The 16,632-nt window shown below is 39.3% G+C and overlaps 2 protein-coding genes across 2 annotated transcripts in view; one reads left to right on the forward strand and one right to left on the reverse strand.

The window, feature by feature from the left end:
• Positions 1–1,421: 1,421 nt before the first annotated feature.
• On the reverse strand, positions 1,422–3,265 carry C10H12orf77 (chromosome 10 C12orf77 homolog). Its single transcript, XM_023209108.1, is given in 5 exon segments — positions 1,422–1,532; positions 1,534–1,582; positions 1,584–1,679; positions 1,809–1,951; positions 3,086–3,265. Coding segments are annotated over 5 exon segments (579 nt in total).
• The window catches only part of LOC111540624 (lymphoid-restricted membrane protein), a 91,760-nt gene continuing 78,280 nt past the window's right edge, over positions 3,153–16,632 (forward strand). Inside the window, exons 1-3 of the mRNA XM_023209061.1 lie at positions 3,153–3,210; positions 9,947–10,554; positions 10,878–10,991. Coding sequence (XP_023064829.1) covers positions 9,981–10,554; positions 10,878–10,991 — 688 coding nt within the window. The 5' untranslated portion in view covers positions 3,153–3,210; positions 9,947–9,980. The remainder of the gene's footprint in view (positions 3,211–9,946; positions 10,555–10,877; positions 10,992–16,632) is intronic.

Raw genomic sequence — 16,632 nt, forward strand, 5'->3', positions numbered from 1 at the left:
CTCCTTTTTGGAATGGAAGCCATAGATCATTCAAATTCCTAATTCTTTTCTTTCCGAGACAGCATCTTTATATGAAAACTGTTATAGCATTACATAGGCTGATTAAAAGAAAAATAAAAGGCTTTCTGAAGACACTGCATTTGCTCATTAAAGTCCAATTAAAAGGCCAGGCACAGGCACTTTGGGAAGGCGAGGCAGGCAGATCACTTGAGGAGTTCGAGACCAGCCTGGGCAACATAGTGAAACTCTGTCTCTACTAAAAATACAAAAATTAGCTGGGCATGGTGGCGCACACCTGTAGTCCCACTTACTTGGGAGGCTGAGGCATGAGAATTGCCTGAGCCAGGGAGGCAGATGTTGCAGTGAGCCAAGATCACACTACTGCACTCCAGTTTGAGCAACAGAGCCAGAATCTGTCTCAAATAATAATAACAATCCATTAAAAAGGCAATTTAAAGACAATGACACCTAGAATATAAGCACATTAAAGAGTATATTATGAGAAATAAATAGTGCATTTTACAGAGAGTGGGTTTTGAAAACTAAAAGTTATGTTTGGCCATGAATATACTGGAGGAGAAGGATTCCATTATCTGGTTTTCTTCTTTTCTTTCCTTTGTTTGCTTGTTTGTTTTTGTTATTGTTGTTTTTGAGATGGGGTGTTGCTCTGTCACCCAGGCTGGAGTTGGAGTGCAGTGGTGCAATCTCGATTGGCTCACTGCAGCCTTAACTTACCAGGCTCAAGCCTGATCCTCCCACTTCAGCCTCCCAAACAGCTGGGGCTACAGGTGCGTGGCACCATGCCTGGCTAATTTATTTTTTACTATTTTATTTTATTTTATTTGAGATGGAGTTTCACTCTTTTTGCCCAGAGTGGAGTGCAATGACTTGGCTCACTGCAACCTCCACCTTCTGGATTCAAATGATTCTCCTGCCTCAGCCTCCTGAGTAGCTTGGTTTACAGGCATGCACCATCATGCCCGGCTATTTTTGTATTTTTGGTAGAGATGGGGTTTCTCTATGTTGCCCAGATTGGTCTCAAACTCGTGGGATCAAGCGATCCACCTGCCTGGGCCTCTCAAAGACCTGGGATTACAGGCATGAGCCACTGCACCTGGCCCCTTTCTTTTAATAGTGCCTCTCAACCATATACCTCCCACCTCATTTATATTTGGTTAGTGACTCCCTCGGATCAACCAGAGATTAATCCTGGAGCTCCAACACGTATTTAAAACTACTGGCCTGATAGTCTAACCACATTGTAGATTACCTAAAGAGAAGCAGATGTTATTTAAACGGATTTCTTGACCTATTTACATGATAAGATCTAATTTCCTTGAAACGCCATTTTGAAAACTGGGATTGGCATCCCTTACAGGTTCTCTAATTAGTTGCTTTCAGATTACTTGGCAAGTAAACGACTATGTTGTTATGAACCCTTCCTGCAGTATATAACTGAACATGAATCTCCATCTTGGGTTTCTTTTTGTAAAGTCTGCATCTGACCCCTTTACACTCTTTTCCGTGTTCACTAAAGGTGCCCAGGGTTGGAAAAGCTGTTTCAGTAGAGACGGCATACAAGAGTTGCAGACATCCATCGTATGCTGTCCAGTGTCTGCACGTTCCCTTGTTTGCTCCCAATGGGCAGAGAACCCAGCATTGTGGGTACCTTATTAGAACTGTCAGGAGGTAATATTACATAAGTAATGAAATAACATGTTAATGCAATTCATTACAGGTCCGTTGGAATTTATTGTTCAGGTTATTCCTTTCACTGCTCTGAGAAACATCAGGTATAATAGACTCACCTGAAGCAGGAAGTAAGCGTGTAATTTGTCAGACAGGCGATGTGGTCTAGTGGATCCAGAATTTGAATATTATTTCTGGCTCTGCTGCTGGCTTCCTTTACGACTGGGAGGGAAATGTCTCTGGGTGTTGCTAGTTTCAGTATCTGTGGATTGATAAGCAGATCGCAAGCATGGATGTTATAATGGGTTATTTCATGGGAAATTAAACACAGCAAATCTAATGAGAGGAGCGGGTTACTTGGTCATTTCTTTCTAGGTGCTATTTGGTGCTTTAAGAGGACATCTAGTATTGGATAAGTTAAAGGAGTTTCAGAAAGTGCATCATAACAACATGACTGAGAGCTCAGAATGTGCTACATGGTTCTGAGGGCCGTCTGTGTATTACCTCATTTAATCCCTGCAGCACACCCCGCTGGTCATTGTATGGTATTGATGCAGTTTTACAGTTGAAGAAACTGAAGCACATATAGTGAAATAATTTGTCCAAAATCACAAAGCTAGTAAGCAGTAGAACTGGGATTTGAACTCAGGTTATTTAAACTCAGAGCCCCAGTTCTTATTCCCCAGCATTTGACTCCCCTTTGCTCTCACCTGGTGATAGAAATGATGATGACTGGGCTGGGCTCACACCTGTGATCCCAGCACCTTGGGAGAATGAGGCAGATAGATTGCTTGAGCTCAGGAGCTTGAGACCAGGCTGGGCAACATAACAAAACCCTGTGTCTACAAAAAATGCAAAAATTAGCTGGCTATGGTGGCATGCCCCTGTCATCCCATTTACTTGGGAGGCTGAGGTGAGGGAGCGGCTTGAGCTCAGTAGGCAGAGGTTGCAGTGAGCTGAGATCATGCCACTGCACTCAAACTTGGGCAACAAAGCAAGACTCCATTTCCAAAAAAAAAAAAAAAAAAAAAAAAATATGAGATTTAACTTAAAAATAATTTTCCTTCATCTGATTAGAGAGTATACTCAGGGTGAGATTTAGTGTGTTGTTTTTTGTAGCGACGGGGGTCTCACCATGTTGCCCAGGCTAGTCTTAAACTCCTGGGCTCAAGCGATCCTCCCACCTCAGCCTCCCAAAGTGCTGGGATTACAGGTGAGAGACACTGCGCCTGGACTATTTTTCTGTTATTGCTGTGGTGGGGAGCACACCAAAATGGTGCCTGTCATCCTCATCCTTCCTACGCATCTTTCCCGGCACTGCTACTGTGATTAGTATCTTAATTCCAACCCGGGCAGGTGCAGCGCGTCAGCGGCTCTCTTCTCCAGCTTCTTTTACCTCAGCGGAAGCCACTCTGTAGAAAAGAGCTCCACCCACATCATCTGACCTGTAGGTCTCCACTCTCTCTTCCCAGTTCTCAGACGGTGCTTGGCGCTCTGGGAAAGTCAAGCGAAAATACAGTGGTGAGTTTTCCCCTACTAAATAATTAAACTTTGGCTGATGCTGGCCTTTAGTCATCGAATGCCAAGATACTACCGCCCTAACCAGGGAAAAGCAATATCAGATGTAGGCTGTTCTGTTGTCCCTCAACCTCAAAATGCTTGTGGCAAAAGGGACAAACCTCCAATTGGTCTATATTAGAGGTTCGACGGAGTTAACTGAAAACTTGAAACAAATCTGGAAAGAAAAACTCTACAAATAGGGAAAAAAGATGGGTAGCTGAGAATGATAAAGTTAGATTCATTCCCCAGATATGTTGCCATCACCACAGGCAAATCTCAAATTGTTTTCAATGGAGCTTTTGGAAGTTTAAATTAGCCCTGTCGTTTTCAGGCTCAGTCGTTTGGAATGTGCGTTAGTGAAACACCGTGATGTAGTTTTATAGACTGTAAGAATCTTGGGGGCGCCTGAATTCTCAAAGTTAGAGATTCATTGTAGGTCTTCTCTTCTTCTCTGAGAAGTAAACCAGACTTCATATAACAAGAAGTGAGACAGAAGAACAGTTTTCAGAAGCATGTGTCACTCTGCTATTTTAGGAATTGTTCCAATAAGAGATGTTTATAGTAAGTTTGGTATGACCCAGCCAAGAAGCTTAATATAACAAGGTTAACTGAATGGTGGGAGGCAAGGTTCTAGTCTATACCAGCTTGCATTTATTAATAATCAGAAAGGTTGCAGATGACAGACTTGCTGAGCATTTACTAAATCTAGTACTTGTGGTTTGCAAATCATTTTATTAACAGCTGCTATCATCTATCCTAGAAATGGCAGGAAGAAGTGTTATTATTTTATCACATAAAATAGTCTTCACAAAGAGAATGCAAACAGTTGAATCTGGCAGATATAAAATTCACTGGTGAAGCAGAAAACCGTGCTCTGCCCTCCCACTGAGCTCACTAAAGATGGTTTCCTGGGAATGTCTTGGTGAACAGATGTTTCTTCTTAGGTTTTGACGAAGGGTTTAGTGGCATCTAATCATTAGTGAAGGGTTGCTTTGGCAAAAGGAATCTCTTGTCTATCTACACACATAATTAAAATTTTTTACATCTATTAAGGATTTTGCATTAATTAACTACCAATAAGATCTCACATAGGTGAGTTATGAATGATTGACTAGCTTTCATAATCAAGTTTTGAATGATTTTAAAAATCAGCCTGCCTGATCTAAGGTTTGGAGGTTTAACGTTCAATAACTAACTTTAGTAAAGGGAGGAAAAATTTTTTAAGGAAAAAACAGTAAGGAAAGATAATTACATTGTTAACATAATCTGTTTGGAATTAGAATTTGATTCAGAAAGCTTTCTAGAGAGCCTTTTGAATCACCCTGAAATCTGCCAGTTTTTTCAAGGATGCTGCTTTTGTACCTCTGTATATATCATACACTTTTCTTTGCAATAAAATGAACTTTCTTAGTGATTGAAGAATATAGATGTTGATAAACACAAATTATGTCATGTTGTTTACATATACATTCCTAAAGAATAAGAAATATTAGACAATATTCATCATACATACATCGCAGATGAACTCATTGAAGTCAGACAAGTGTAGATTTCTATAAGTCCCAAAGAGTGTGGATGTCTTAGAGGTTGATGTTGAAGTCTGCAGTTAACACCAGTGGTGAAAATCAAATATGTAACGAATAACTTTAGGTAAGAATCAAATCAGACTTGTTTTATAGATGTTGCCATGTGTTAGAGGATTTTACTTGTTACTTTATAGTTTTGGATCAGGCAGATGGTTGAAAAGTTGATTCAAGAGCTTTGACTGTATAGAACAAGACAATTGAGGCAATAATAATAATGGGACTCAGAGCCTGTAAGCCAAAGCAATGAAGCATAGTTCAATCAAAAGGAGAAATAAAAAAGATTAGCCGCATACACAGTATCGATAATCTCTAACATCATTTTACGTTACATTTAGCTCACATGAGTCCAAGTGGAAATTCCTATAACAGAGTTATAGTTCCACTTCTTAATTTTCTGTTTACAACCCTAGAAATAGCAAACAATATGTATAACATTCTGTGCAGTGCATATAATAGCCGCATAATAGATGCTCCTAAATTTTTCCCTAGCCTCACTCCCAAGCTGGGATCATCTCCTATTATAAGTTCTCATGGCTCCTGACTATGTAATTATTTATTTGACATTTTTCAGGTTGTCAGATTTAGCTAAAAAAAAAAAAAAAAAAAATACAAGACACCCAGTAAAATGTGAATTTCAAATAAACAACAAATAATTTTCCAGTATAACTATGTCTTGTGCAACATTTGGGGGCATACTTACACGAAAAAATTAGTCATTGTTTATCTGAGATTAAAATTTTACTGGGCTTCCTAAATTTAACCTGGCAGCTCTAAGTGGCTTACTTGTTCATAGCTGTATCTTCCACACACTATGAGTTTTAGGATACCATTTTCCTCATCATTGTATCCCCAGTATTTGCACAGGGCTTAGCACTTAGCAGGAATTCAATAAATATTGGTTGGCTGCCTAAAGGGATGGATATTAAAACTACTTTAATGTATTAGGTACATTGGCTTGCAGCAGTAATTCCAGCACCTCGGGAGGCTGGGGTGGTTGGATGACTTTAGCTCAGGAGTTCGAGACCAGCCTGGGCAACACGGTAAACCCCGTCTCTACCAAAAATACAAAAGGTTAACTGGGCATGGTGGCACGTGCCTGTGATCCTAGCTATTCAGGAAGCTGAGGTGGGAGCATCACTTGAGCCTGGGAGGTGGAGGTTCCAGTGAGCCGAGATTGTGCTACTGCACTCCAGCCTGGGTGACAGAGGGAGCATCATCTCAAAAAAAAAAAAAAAAAAAGTATTTTAATTAAAATATACAACTGAGCCAGGTATAGTAATCCCAGCTACTTGGGAGGCTGAGGCAGGAGGATCACTTGAACCTAGGAGTTTGAGGTTGCACTGCACTATGATCACCCCTGTGAATAGCCACGGCACTATAGCTTGGGCAACAGAGACCCAGTCTCTACAAAATTAAAAATAATTAAAAAAAAAAAAAAACATGGAAAATGCAAGTGAGGTTCATAGAACTTGAAAGCAAAAGAAGCACTTCTTTCCATTGGGATATCTACAAGTGTACCATCTTTATGTAGTAAATCATCAGCTAAGATCGCTAAGGGGGAAATTCCTTTTAAAAGAGATAGACTCCAAGCAACTGATTCTCCTAGTACAATTCACTTTCAGTTCTTAATTTTCACTTAATGCCTTTTCAAAGGCAGTTAACTGTACAAAGCAAACTGGGCTTGTATTTTTAAGTATTCTGGCAGATTGCAGCTAATCCTTCCTACCAGGATCTAAAATTAAAATAGAGGTTAAGAGGTTTAGACAGAAGAGACAGGAGATATTTCCAAGCTGCATATGGAGAAGATGACACAAATTTTGAAATCTTTATCACCCCATCTTATTTATTAAACTCCCACCCATGTTCTGCTCTAATTAGAAAAAGCAAAACAAGTTAATCACATGCAGCTTTGGTAGCTCATGAAGAGCCATTGTTTTAAGTGCACTCTTTGTAAGGTTTAGCCTTAACCGCCAAGCAGGGTTCACTTAGGCAAGTCAGGAAAGTTCAGAAAACAGACAGTAGAAGAAAGCCTGAGCAACATGGCAAAACCCTGTCTCTACTAAAAATACAAAAAGCTGGCTGTGGTGGTGCACGCCTGTTGTCCCAGCTACTTGGGAGGCTTAGGTAGGAGGATTGCTTGAGCTTGGGGAATTGGAGGTTGCAGTGAGCTATGATTGCACCACTGCACTCCAGCCTGGGTGACAGACCAAGACCCTGTCTCAAAAATAAATAAATGAAAACAGATGGTTAAAGGAGAAAAAACGCCTTGGAAATGCAAGTAGAAACACGTGCCTTATATGCTAGGAACATTAATCTAGGTCAGTTACAAATGCGTACAAAGCGAGCCTGTTTGTTATGGCTTGAACAGCATACCACATCATCATTCAGTGACAGGAGTGGACAGGATTTGGGAACCTGAGGTTCCAGTTTTGGGGCCTCTTTTAACCTCATGCCCAACCTGTGTCTAAATTTTCTGGCTCTATAAGGGAAAAACAGTCAACTCACATTGAGAACACAGACAGATACTTAACTACTGTTTTGGTGTTTTTTGTTTTTTGTTTGTTTATTTATTTATTTATTTATTGAGACAGAGTCTTGCTCTGTCGCCCAGGCTGGAGTACAGCAGCACAATCTCAGCTCACTGCAACCTCCACCTCCTCAGTTCAAGCAATTCTCCTGCCTCAGCCTCCTAAGTAGCTAGGATTATAGGCGTGTGCCACCGCTCTCTGCTAATTTTTGTATTTTTAGTAGAGACGGGGTTTCATCATGTTGGTCAGGCTGGTCTCGAACTCCTGACCTTGTGATCCGCCCGCCTCAGCCACCCAAAGTGCTGGGATTACAGGTGCGAGTCACTGTGCCTGGCCTTAACTACTGTTTTATAAGGCTCTTTGCTCAACATAGGGAAGTCAGATGTATTCCTGCTAAGTCAGTCAACTGTAGATTTGGAATGCTTTGTATTCAAGGGTGACGTCTCTTCTGTCATTACTACTGCTGCACTTCTACCTTCCCCCTGGAGCAACTGAGCAGCTCTTATGTATTCAAGGTGGGAAGTTCTCCAGAATGTGGTCCTGAAAGTAGTTGGGAGCCAACAATCACAGCAGCTGGGGGATAAGTCCATAAGCCTGTAATTATATACATTATATATAATTGTAGATTATTGTTTGTGCCAACAATAACGTATTGAGTATCTAGAAAAAGTAACATCATAGTTTTGGGTACAAGAATTAAATCGTATTTTTGAGGAGAAGGCATGTATACACATTGGAAATAATCCAAGAATAGAAGACAACATTTAATTAAATGTGTGTTACAATTATAAATCCTAGGAAAGATCAGAAAGAATGGAGTCCCATGATTAAAAACTGATTTTAGAATTTCAAGAGAGGAATGTGTTTTAGGGTTCACATTGAGAGATCATTTTTTCACATTGAGAGATCATTTTTTTTTTAATGGAGTTTTGCTCTGTCCCCCCGGCTGGAGTGCAGTGGCATGACCTCTGCCCACTGCAACCTCTGCCTCCCAGGTTCAAGCGATTCTCCTGCCTCAGCCTCCTGAGTAGCTGGGATTACAGGTGCCTGCCAACATGCCCAGCTAATTTTTGTATTTTTAGTAGAGACACGGTTTCGCCATGTTGGCTAAGCTGGCCTCGAAATCCTGACCTCAGGTGATTCACTCACCTTAGCCTCACAAAGTGTTGGGATTACAGGCATGAGCCACCATGCCCAGCCAAGGGATCATTCTTGAATAGAGGGAAAGGAGGGTATTGTCAGGAAACAATGTAAGGGTTGAGCGATGGTCATTATCTTAAGTGGTAAAGGATTCTGTTGGTGGAAACTACACTGGCTAGAACTGGTGGTCATCATATTGAAGGAAGATCAAGTCAGATTCAGAGGATTTTGAGTATTTTCTTCTTCCCAGTAATTCTAGATACCCCTTCCAATTACAGTGATTTTAAAATTTCTGTATTATTGTTCATTCTTTATTAGGGGATTAAAAAAAAGATTCATGGAAATTTCTGTTAATGTCCTAAAAAATCATAGTTTTTGAAATCAGTAATTCCATAACTATTCAACTATTTTTTTGTAACTATTCAAACTATTTTAACCGTTTTCCTAGAGTATTTAAAAAATATCTTTCTAATCTAATCTAATCTAATCTAATCTAATCTATCCATCCAACCCTCTGTTGCCCAGGCTGGAGTACACGTGGTGATACCTTCATGGCTCACTGCAGACTGGACCTCCCATACTCAAGTGACCCTCCCACCCCCACCTCCTGAGTAGCGGGAACTACAGGCACACACCACCACACCCAGCCTGTATTATTTTAAATCTTACTAGTTTAGGGAAAATTTTGAATGTATTTCCAAATTTCCAAGTTACTCCAAGAAGTGAGATTATGCTTCTTTTTTAAAAAAATGTCATATATCTTGCTATGCAATAAAACGATGCTGGAGTCAGACATCCTTTGACTCAAATCTTAGAGATGTGACCATTAGCAAATTACTTGGCCTCTTTGAGTCTTAGCTTCTCTTTCTGTAAAAGGGGGATATTTCCACACAACTGATAGGGTTTATGTGAAGTTTAGACATAATACACATAAAACACCTAATATGGGGCATATTAAGTTCTGAATAGAGGGCAACCAGTACAGTACCAATAGTAGGTATTCAAATGAGAGTTGTTAGCATCATTGTCACCTGCCCTATTAAAAACTAAAAAGCAATATGGTTATCTAGCCTCTGGAGCTGGACTGCCTGAGCTGCGGCACTTATTGGGGTGACTTGGGGTGTGTTGCTTATTCTCTTTCTGCCAGAGAATGGAGAAAGTAGTAATGTATATCTCATAGAGTTGTTTTGAGGATGAAATGAGTTGATGGGTATGAAGAGCTTAGTACCATCCCTAGTACTTGATAAATACTTTATATATGTTAGCTGTTATTTTCCTGAAATTTGGGGGCCAAGGTTAAATGCGTGGAAAATTGGCTTAGAGCAACTGAGCATCTTGTTGTGATCCCTCCAAAGCTGACTTGGAAATAAATTGCCTATTGCTAAATTATTGTTAGGAAAATGCTGACTTTTAAATATGTATCTACTTTTGCTTACACTTTAGCCACTTCATCTATATACTTGGAGGAAAGTCAACAATGGCATCTCCAAGGAAGGTAACTGAGAAGCGGCATAACCCAGTGGAAAGCATTTGTAGAAAGATCAGAGCCATCCACAAGAGAGAAGCAATTTCAAATCCAGTTCAGCAGATTATCAAATACCAGTCTAGCAGTTTTGATAGCCCACAGACCAACACCAAGAAAGATTTTGAAGAGGTACTGAGGAAAATGACTGCTGCTTGTGTTCCTACGCCTGACTCTCATTGGTCAAGTTCTGAGGAAGTAGATGCCTTCATTTCATTGCCTCAAATAATATCCCCAAAAACCCCATCCATCTCTCACCTCAGCTCCCCTGAGACTGCAACATACTCTGATATTCTCACAAGTTCTGAAAACGTCTTAAAGCCGAAGTCACAGAGCAACAAGAATTATACATCTTTGATGTCACAGATCAGAAAAGCAGAGTTTTTCTCTAACAAGGATTTGAATAACTATTGTAGTGAAAATAATTTTAGTACCTTAACACTTGACTTTGATTCCACCTTTGGTCAAAGTTTGAAGTGTTTTGATCCTCAGGATTCAGTGGTAAAAAACTTATCTCTGAATGGAAATGGTAAGTATTCATCTTTTAATATTTGTCCTTCCAGTAGAGCAATAAGCATATACACTTTTAGAATACCTAAACTAAAAAAAAAAAAATTTTACATTATTAAAGTCTGGATGGAATCATCCATCTTTCCCTTTCTGTTTTACTATGTTTGTTTCTGGAACAAAACAGAATGTCATGATGGGATTACTTAGATATAGGGGAGTATTTCCCTGTATCTAAGGGGAAGGCCATTATTGTGATAGGTTTTCTTTGTTAAACCACAAAAAGGAAAAGTAATCATTATAGCACAGAAAGCATCAGGATTTACAAACTTTTTCTTCTAATAGGATGGAAACAAGAAGCTGACGATGGTAAAGAAGATGTAACACACAGCATCAACAGGGCCTGTGAAGAAGAGGCACTTACCAATATTTTTAATGCATGTGACATAAAACAGAAAGGTAAGCTCAAAAGTATCTGTTCAAATGTCTGGTAGGACTTGCCAAGTCATCTGAACTTTCTATTGTGAGAGAAAGGGAAATGATTCGTGTGTGGGGCTCACTGTCTGTGTCTGCATATGTGATGGATGCCACCTAATTTGGGAATAAGGTTTGCTCTGTAGAGTTTGGTTATTTCGCTATAATTTCCCTGTACCTGTTTTGCATCAGCATATTTTGACAGTGACTTGAATGATTCTTTTTGAGCTCATCAGCTGACTTACCATCTTTATTTATTGAAGCTACTTAGATGTCACAGGTGGTGCCCCACAGGAAATATGCTTTTCAAATATGTAAAACCACTATACAAGTGTAACTCAGAAGTTTTAGTTAATTTTGGGATTTCACTTCTGTTTTTCTTTAATTTTTATTTTTGAGATGTGTTTTTTAAAAAATTTCCAGACCTAAAACTACAAAAACCCTAGGAAATACCGTTCTGGACATTGACCTTGGCAAATAATTTATTAATAAGTTCCCAAAAGCAATTTCAACAAAACAAAAATTGACAGGTGGGACCTAATTAAAGAACTTCTGCACAGCAAAAGAAACTGTCAACAGAGTAAACAATGTGCAGAGAGGGAGAAGATATTCACAAACCATGCGTGTGACAAAAGTCTAACATCCAGACTCTATGAGAAACTTAAACAATTCAACAAACAAACAAAAACATTAAAAAGTGGGCAAAGGACATGAACAGACACTTCTCAAAAGAAGACATACATGCAGCCAACAAATATATGAAAAAAATACTCATCATTACTAATTATTAGAGAAATACAAATCAAAACTGCAATGAGACACTGTCTCACACCAGTCAGAATGGCTACTATTAAAAAGTCAAAAACCAACGGATGTCGGTGAGGTTATGGAGAAAAGAGAACACTCACACATTGCTGGTGGGAATATAAATTAGTTCAGCAACTGTGGACAGCAGTGTGGAGATTCCTCAAAGAACTTAGAGCTACCATTTGAGCCAGCAATCTGTCTACTGGGTATGTACCTGGAGGAATATAAATCATTCTACCTGAAAGACACATACATTTATATGTTCATCACAGCACTGTTCACAATAGAAAAGACATGGAATCAACCCAAATGCCATCAACAGAAGACTGGATAAATAAAAAGTGATACCTACACACCATGGAAACCAAAAAAAAGAGAAACAAGATCATGTGCTTTGCTGCAACATGAATGTAGCTGGAGGCTATTATCCTAAGCGAACTAATGCAGGAACAGAAAACCAAATACTGCATGTTCTCAATTTTAAATGGGAGTTAGACATTATATATACATGGGAACAGTAGATACGGGGACTACTTGAGCAGGGAGGCATGGGTTGAAAAACTACCAATCATGTATTATGCTCAGTACCTGGGTGATGGGATCATTTGTACACCAAACCTCAGCAACACGCAGTTCACTCATGTAGCAAACCTGCATATATACCCCCGAAACCTAAAAGTTGAGAGAAAAAACAATTCCACAAGTAATTTTAAGTATATAAATGATTCATGCTCATTGTAATAAAATTAATAATATACTGACAAGCAAAAAGAAGGAAAAATATTGGTAATCCTGTTTCCCTGAGTAACCATTGTTAGTGATTTGTTGTATATCTTTCCACAACTCCTATCAATATGGTTTTGTTTTATTTGAATTCATAATTTTTTTGTTATAGAACATTTTAAACATATACAGAGGTAGAATTATATGATGAACCCTTATATATGTGTCATAGCCAATTATGTCTCATTTCTAACCCTGCTCATTTTCCTCTCCTCTACTCTGGATTATTTTGAGGCAAATGCCAGAGCTCACAGTATTTCATCCATAAATATATCAGTAAAGATAATTCTAAAAGATAATTGACTAATTTTAAACACAACTACAATGCCATTATCATGATTTTAAAAGTCATATACTTTTCTAATATTATCAAATGTCTTGTTAGTAGTCAAAATTTCTCATTTGTGTGATAGATACATATCCTTTTTTCCTTAAACAGTTTTACTGTTCAAGCCAATATCCAAGAAAGATTTGTTCATTGCAGTTGGTTGTCTACCTTATCTCTGTTTCGCTTTCCATCTGATTTTTGCATTTTGTTGTCTGTTAAAGAAACCTATCCATTGATTGATTAATTGATTGAGACAGAGTCTCACTGTTGTTGCCAAGGCTGGAGTGCAGTGGTGTGATCTTAGCTCGCTGCAACCTCTGCCACCCGGGTTCAAGTGATTCTCCTGCCTCAGCCTCTCAGGTAGCTGGGATTTCAGGTGCTCTCCACTACACCCAGCTAATTTTTGTATTTTTAGTAGAAATGCAGTTTCACCATGTTAGCCAGGCTAGTCTCAAACTCCTGACCTCAGGTGATCCACTCACCTCAGCTTCCCAAAGTGTTGGGATTACAGGCATGAGCCACTGCACCCAGCCCATTCTTTTATTTCATAGTTTACCACAATCTGAAATTTGGTGATTGTGTATCTGTAGGAACACAACCTGTTTCTCTGTCTCCTATATTTAGAAATATAATCAGATAAAAGTTTGAGGGTTTTTATCTTTTATTTTTTTATTTTGTGGGGGGGGGGGCAAGAATTCTATTAGGTTGGTACAATTGTGACTGGAGTTTTTACCATTGAAAGTAATGACAAAAACCACAACTACTTTTGCCTCAACCTAAATACATAGATGGTGTTACGTGTTTTCAACAGAAGGCAACTATTGGTGATGAAGGCCTAGACTTATATTTTCATTAGATGTTGCAAATGGTAAATATTCTATCATTCCTTCCTAATGTATCACCTGAAATACATCTATAATAAGAAACTCTACTCTGCTTTATCAACTGTTTTGCTATACTGGTGTCCTGAAGGAGAGAGGCAGGATAAAAGATTGATTATCTTTATCTACCCGTTTTAAAAATACTAAATTGGGGCTGGGGGGTGGCTCATACCTGTAATATACCTGTAATCCCAGCACTTTAGGAGGCTGAGGTGGAGGCTCTGCTTGAGCCCAGGAGTTTGAGACCATTCTGGGAAACATGGTGAAACCAAGTCTCTACTAAAAATAGAAAAATTTAGGCTGGGTGCAGTGCTTCAAGCCTATAATCCCAGCACTTTGGGAGGCCAAGGTGGGCAGATCACTTGAAGCCAGGAATTTGAGACCAGCCTAGTCAACATGGTGAAACCCCATCTCTACTAAAACTATAAAAATTACCCAGGCATGGTGGCACACTTGTAATCCCAGCTACCGGGGAGGCTGAGGCATAAGAAACGTTTTAACTCAGGAGGTGGAGGCTGCAGTGAGTTGAGATGGTGCCACTGCACTCCAGCCTGGGAGACAAAGCGAGACTCCATCTCAAAAGAAAAATTAGCTGAGGAACATAATTGCTAAAGATAGTTTAAGATATTTTCTTGGTCATCCTTTTTTTGTTTTAAATGATATACTAATGTATTCTCTAGTATGTGTGAGAATGTTTTCAAACTTGTTTTATAATCTGCTTTTTCTCATTTAATAATTTGAGTACCTGTCTTCACATAAAAACATTTTCTTCATATCCTATACCATTTTTTGAGGTAACATGTTTAACCAATCCATCTCAATTGAATATTATTTTTTTTCTGCTTTAAAAATTATAATATGCCAGGCATGGTAGCTCATGCCTATAATCCCAGCGATTTTGGAGGCCAAGGCGGGAAGATCACTTGAGGCTAGGAATTCAAGACCAGTCTGGACAACCTAGCAAGACCCTGTCTCTACAAAAAATATTTTAAAAATTAGCTAGGCATAATGGCACATGCCTGTAATCCCAGCTACTTGGAAGGCTGAGATGGGAGGATGCCTTGAGCCCAGGAGGCTGAGGCTGCAATGAGCTATGATCATGCCACTACATTCTAGCCTGGGCAACAGAGTGAGACTCTGTCTCAAAAAATCCCAAAACTGTAATAAATATTTTACGTATAAAATCACTATATTGAGCATTTGTAGCAAAATATTTGCCTGTACCCTTATTTATTTCTTTAGGATGAGTGGGGCTTATTTGTTCCCAGAGAGCTCCTCTGCTTGGACAGGATTTAAGAAATTAATTCTCTGAAGAAAATAAGAAAGCTTCACTGAAGGGAAATGGGATATGTATTAGCCAGGGCTCTCCGGTGGGAAGAGATATTTATATTTGTGTCTATCGGTTTAATCTAGCTAGCTAAAGAGACTTGTCATAAGGAATTGGGTCATGCGATCATGGAGGCGGGCAGGTCCCAAGATATGCAGGGTGTCAGCAAGCCAGGGATTCAGGAGATTCAGTGGTTTAGTCCCATTCCAAGTCCACAGGCCTAAGAACCAGGAGAGCGGCTGGTGTAGTTCCCATCCAAAAGTCACCAGGCTTGAGGCAAGGAAGAGCCAACATTTCAATTCAAGTCTAGAAGCAGGAAAAAAAAAAAAAAAAAAAAAAAATCAACGTCCCAGTTTGAAGGTAGGCAGGCAGGAGAGATTCTCTGTTACCTGGGAGAAGGTCAACTTGTTTGTTCTATTCAGGCCTTCAACTGGTTGGATGAGGCCCACCTAAATCAGGTGGACAATCTGCTTTACTTGGTCTGTAGATTTAGATGTTAATGTCATCCAAAAATACCCTCACAGAGACACCCAAAATAATGTATAACCAAATATCTAGGTACCCCGTGGCTCAGGGTAATACATAAAATTAACCATCACAGGAAGCCTTTCTAGTTTTGATATGACAGAGGGCTTAGAGTTTTAGTGGAGGAAAATGTGATAAATGGATTATTGCTGGCTTTCCAGCTTGCTTTCCAGTTCTTCTACGAATGAAAAAATGCAATTCGCTGCTGGGTATGGTGGCTCACACCTGTAATCTCAGCACTTTGGGAGGCCCAAGCAGGTGGATCCCTTAAGTCCAGGAGTTCAAGACCAGCCTGGGCAACATGGCAAAATCCCATCTGTACAATAAATACAAAAATTAACTGGGTGTGGTGGCACATGCCTGTAGTCCCAGCTACTAGGGAGGCTGAGGTGGGAGGATCGCTTAAGCTCAAGAGATTGAAGTTGCAGTGAGCTGGGAGCATTCCAGCTGAGCAACAGAGCAAGACCCTGTCTCGAAAAAAAAAGTATAGTTCTCTCTCTAAATAACTGTATTAGTCATTTTATTTATCTTTCTAATACTGTCACATCTAAATGACATGCTGAAGTTTAAATAACATTAAAGTTATTAATAATTTTGAAGTTATTCAGCCTCCTTTATGAGTATCTCCTCCTTCTAATTATGAGATTTTTTTTTTTCTGATGTCATGGTCTATCCTTATTTCCTTAAGGGAAGAACCTTCTCTGTGGCATTTTCCCTTTCAAACTTCTACTTAATTTTCCCTCTCTTTTGCAAGTAGCCAGCCCAAGGCAGCCTTTTGATGGCAGTAAAAGAAAAGTCTTATGTTTAAAAAAGATTGGTGCTTCAATGACTAACATAGTTTGGATGATTTTATTTTCTGAATGTGATAGTGGGGATGACTGTCTAAAAATGCCACCTCCACCCCCTAAAAAGTAGAAATTGTCACTTGAGATTGAAATTTTAATTACAGCAGAGAAAAAACTTCCTTCATTGAAT

This window comes from Piliocolobus tephrosceles, chromosome 10 (assembly GCF_002776525.5).
Source record: "Piliocolobus tephrosceles isolate RC106 chromosome 10, ASM277652v3, whole genome shotgun sequence".
NCBI classification, from domain to species: domain Eukaryota; kingdom Metazoa; phylum Chordata; class Mammalia; order Primates; family Cercopithecidae; genus Piliocolobus; species Piliocolobus tephrosceles.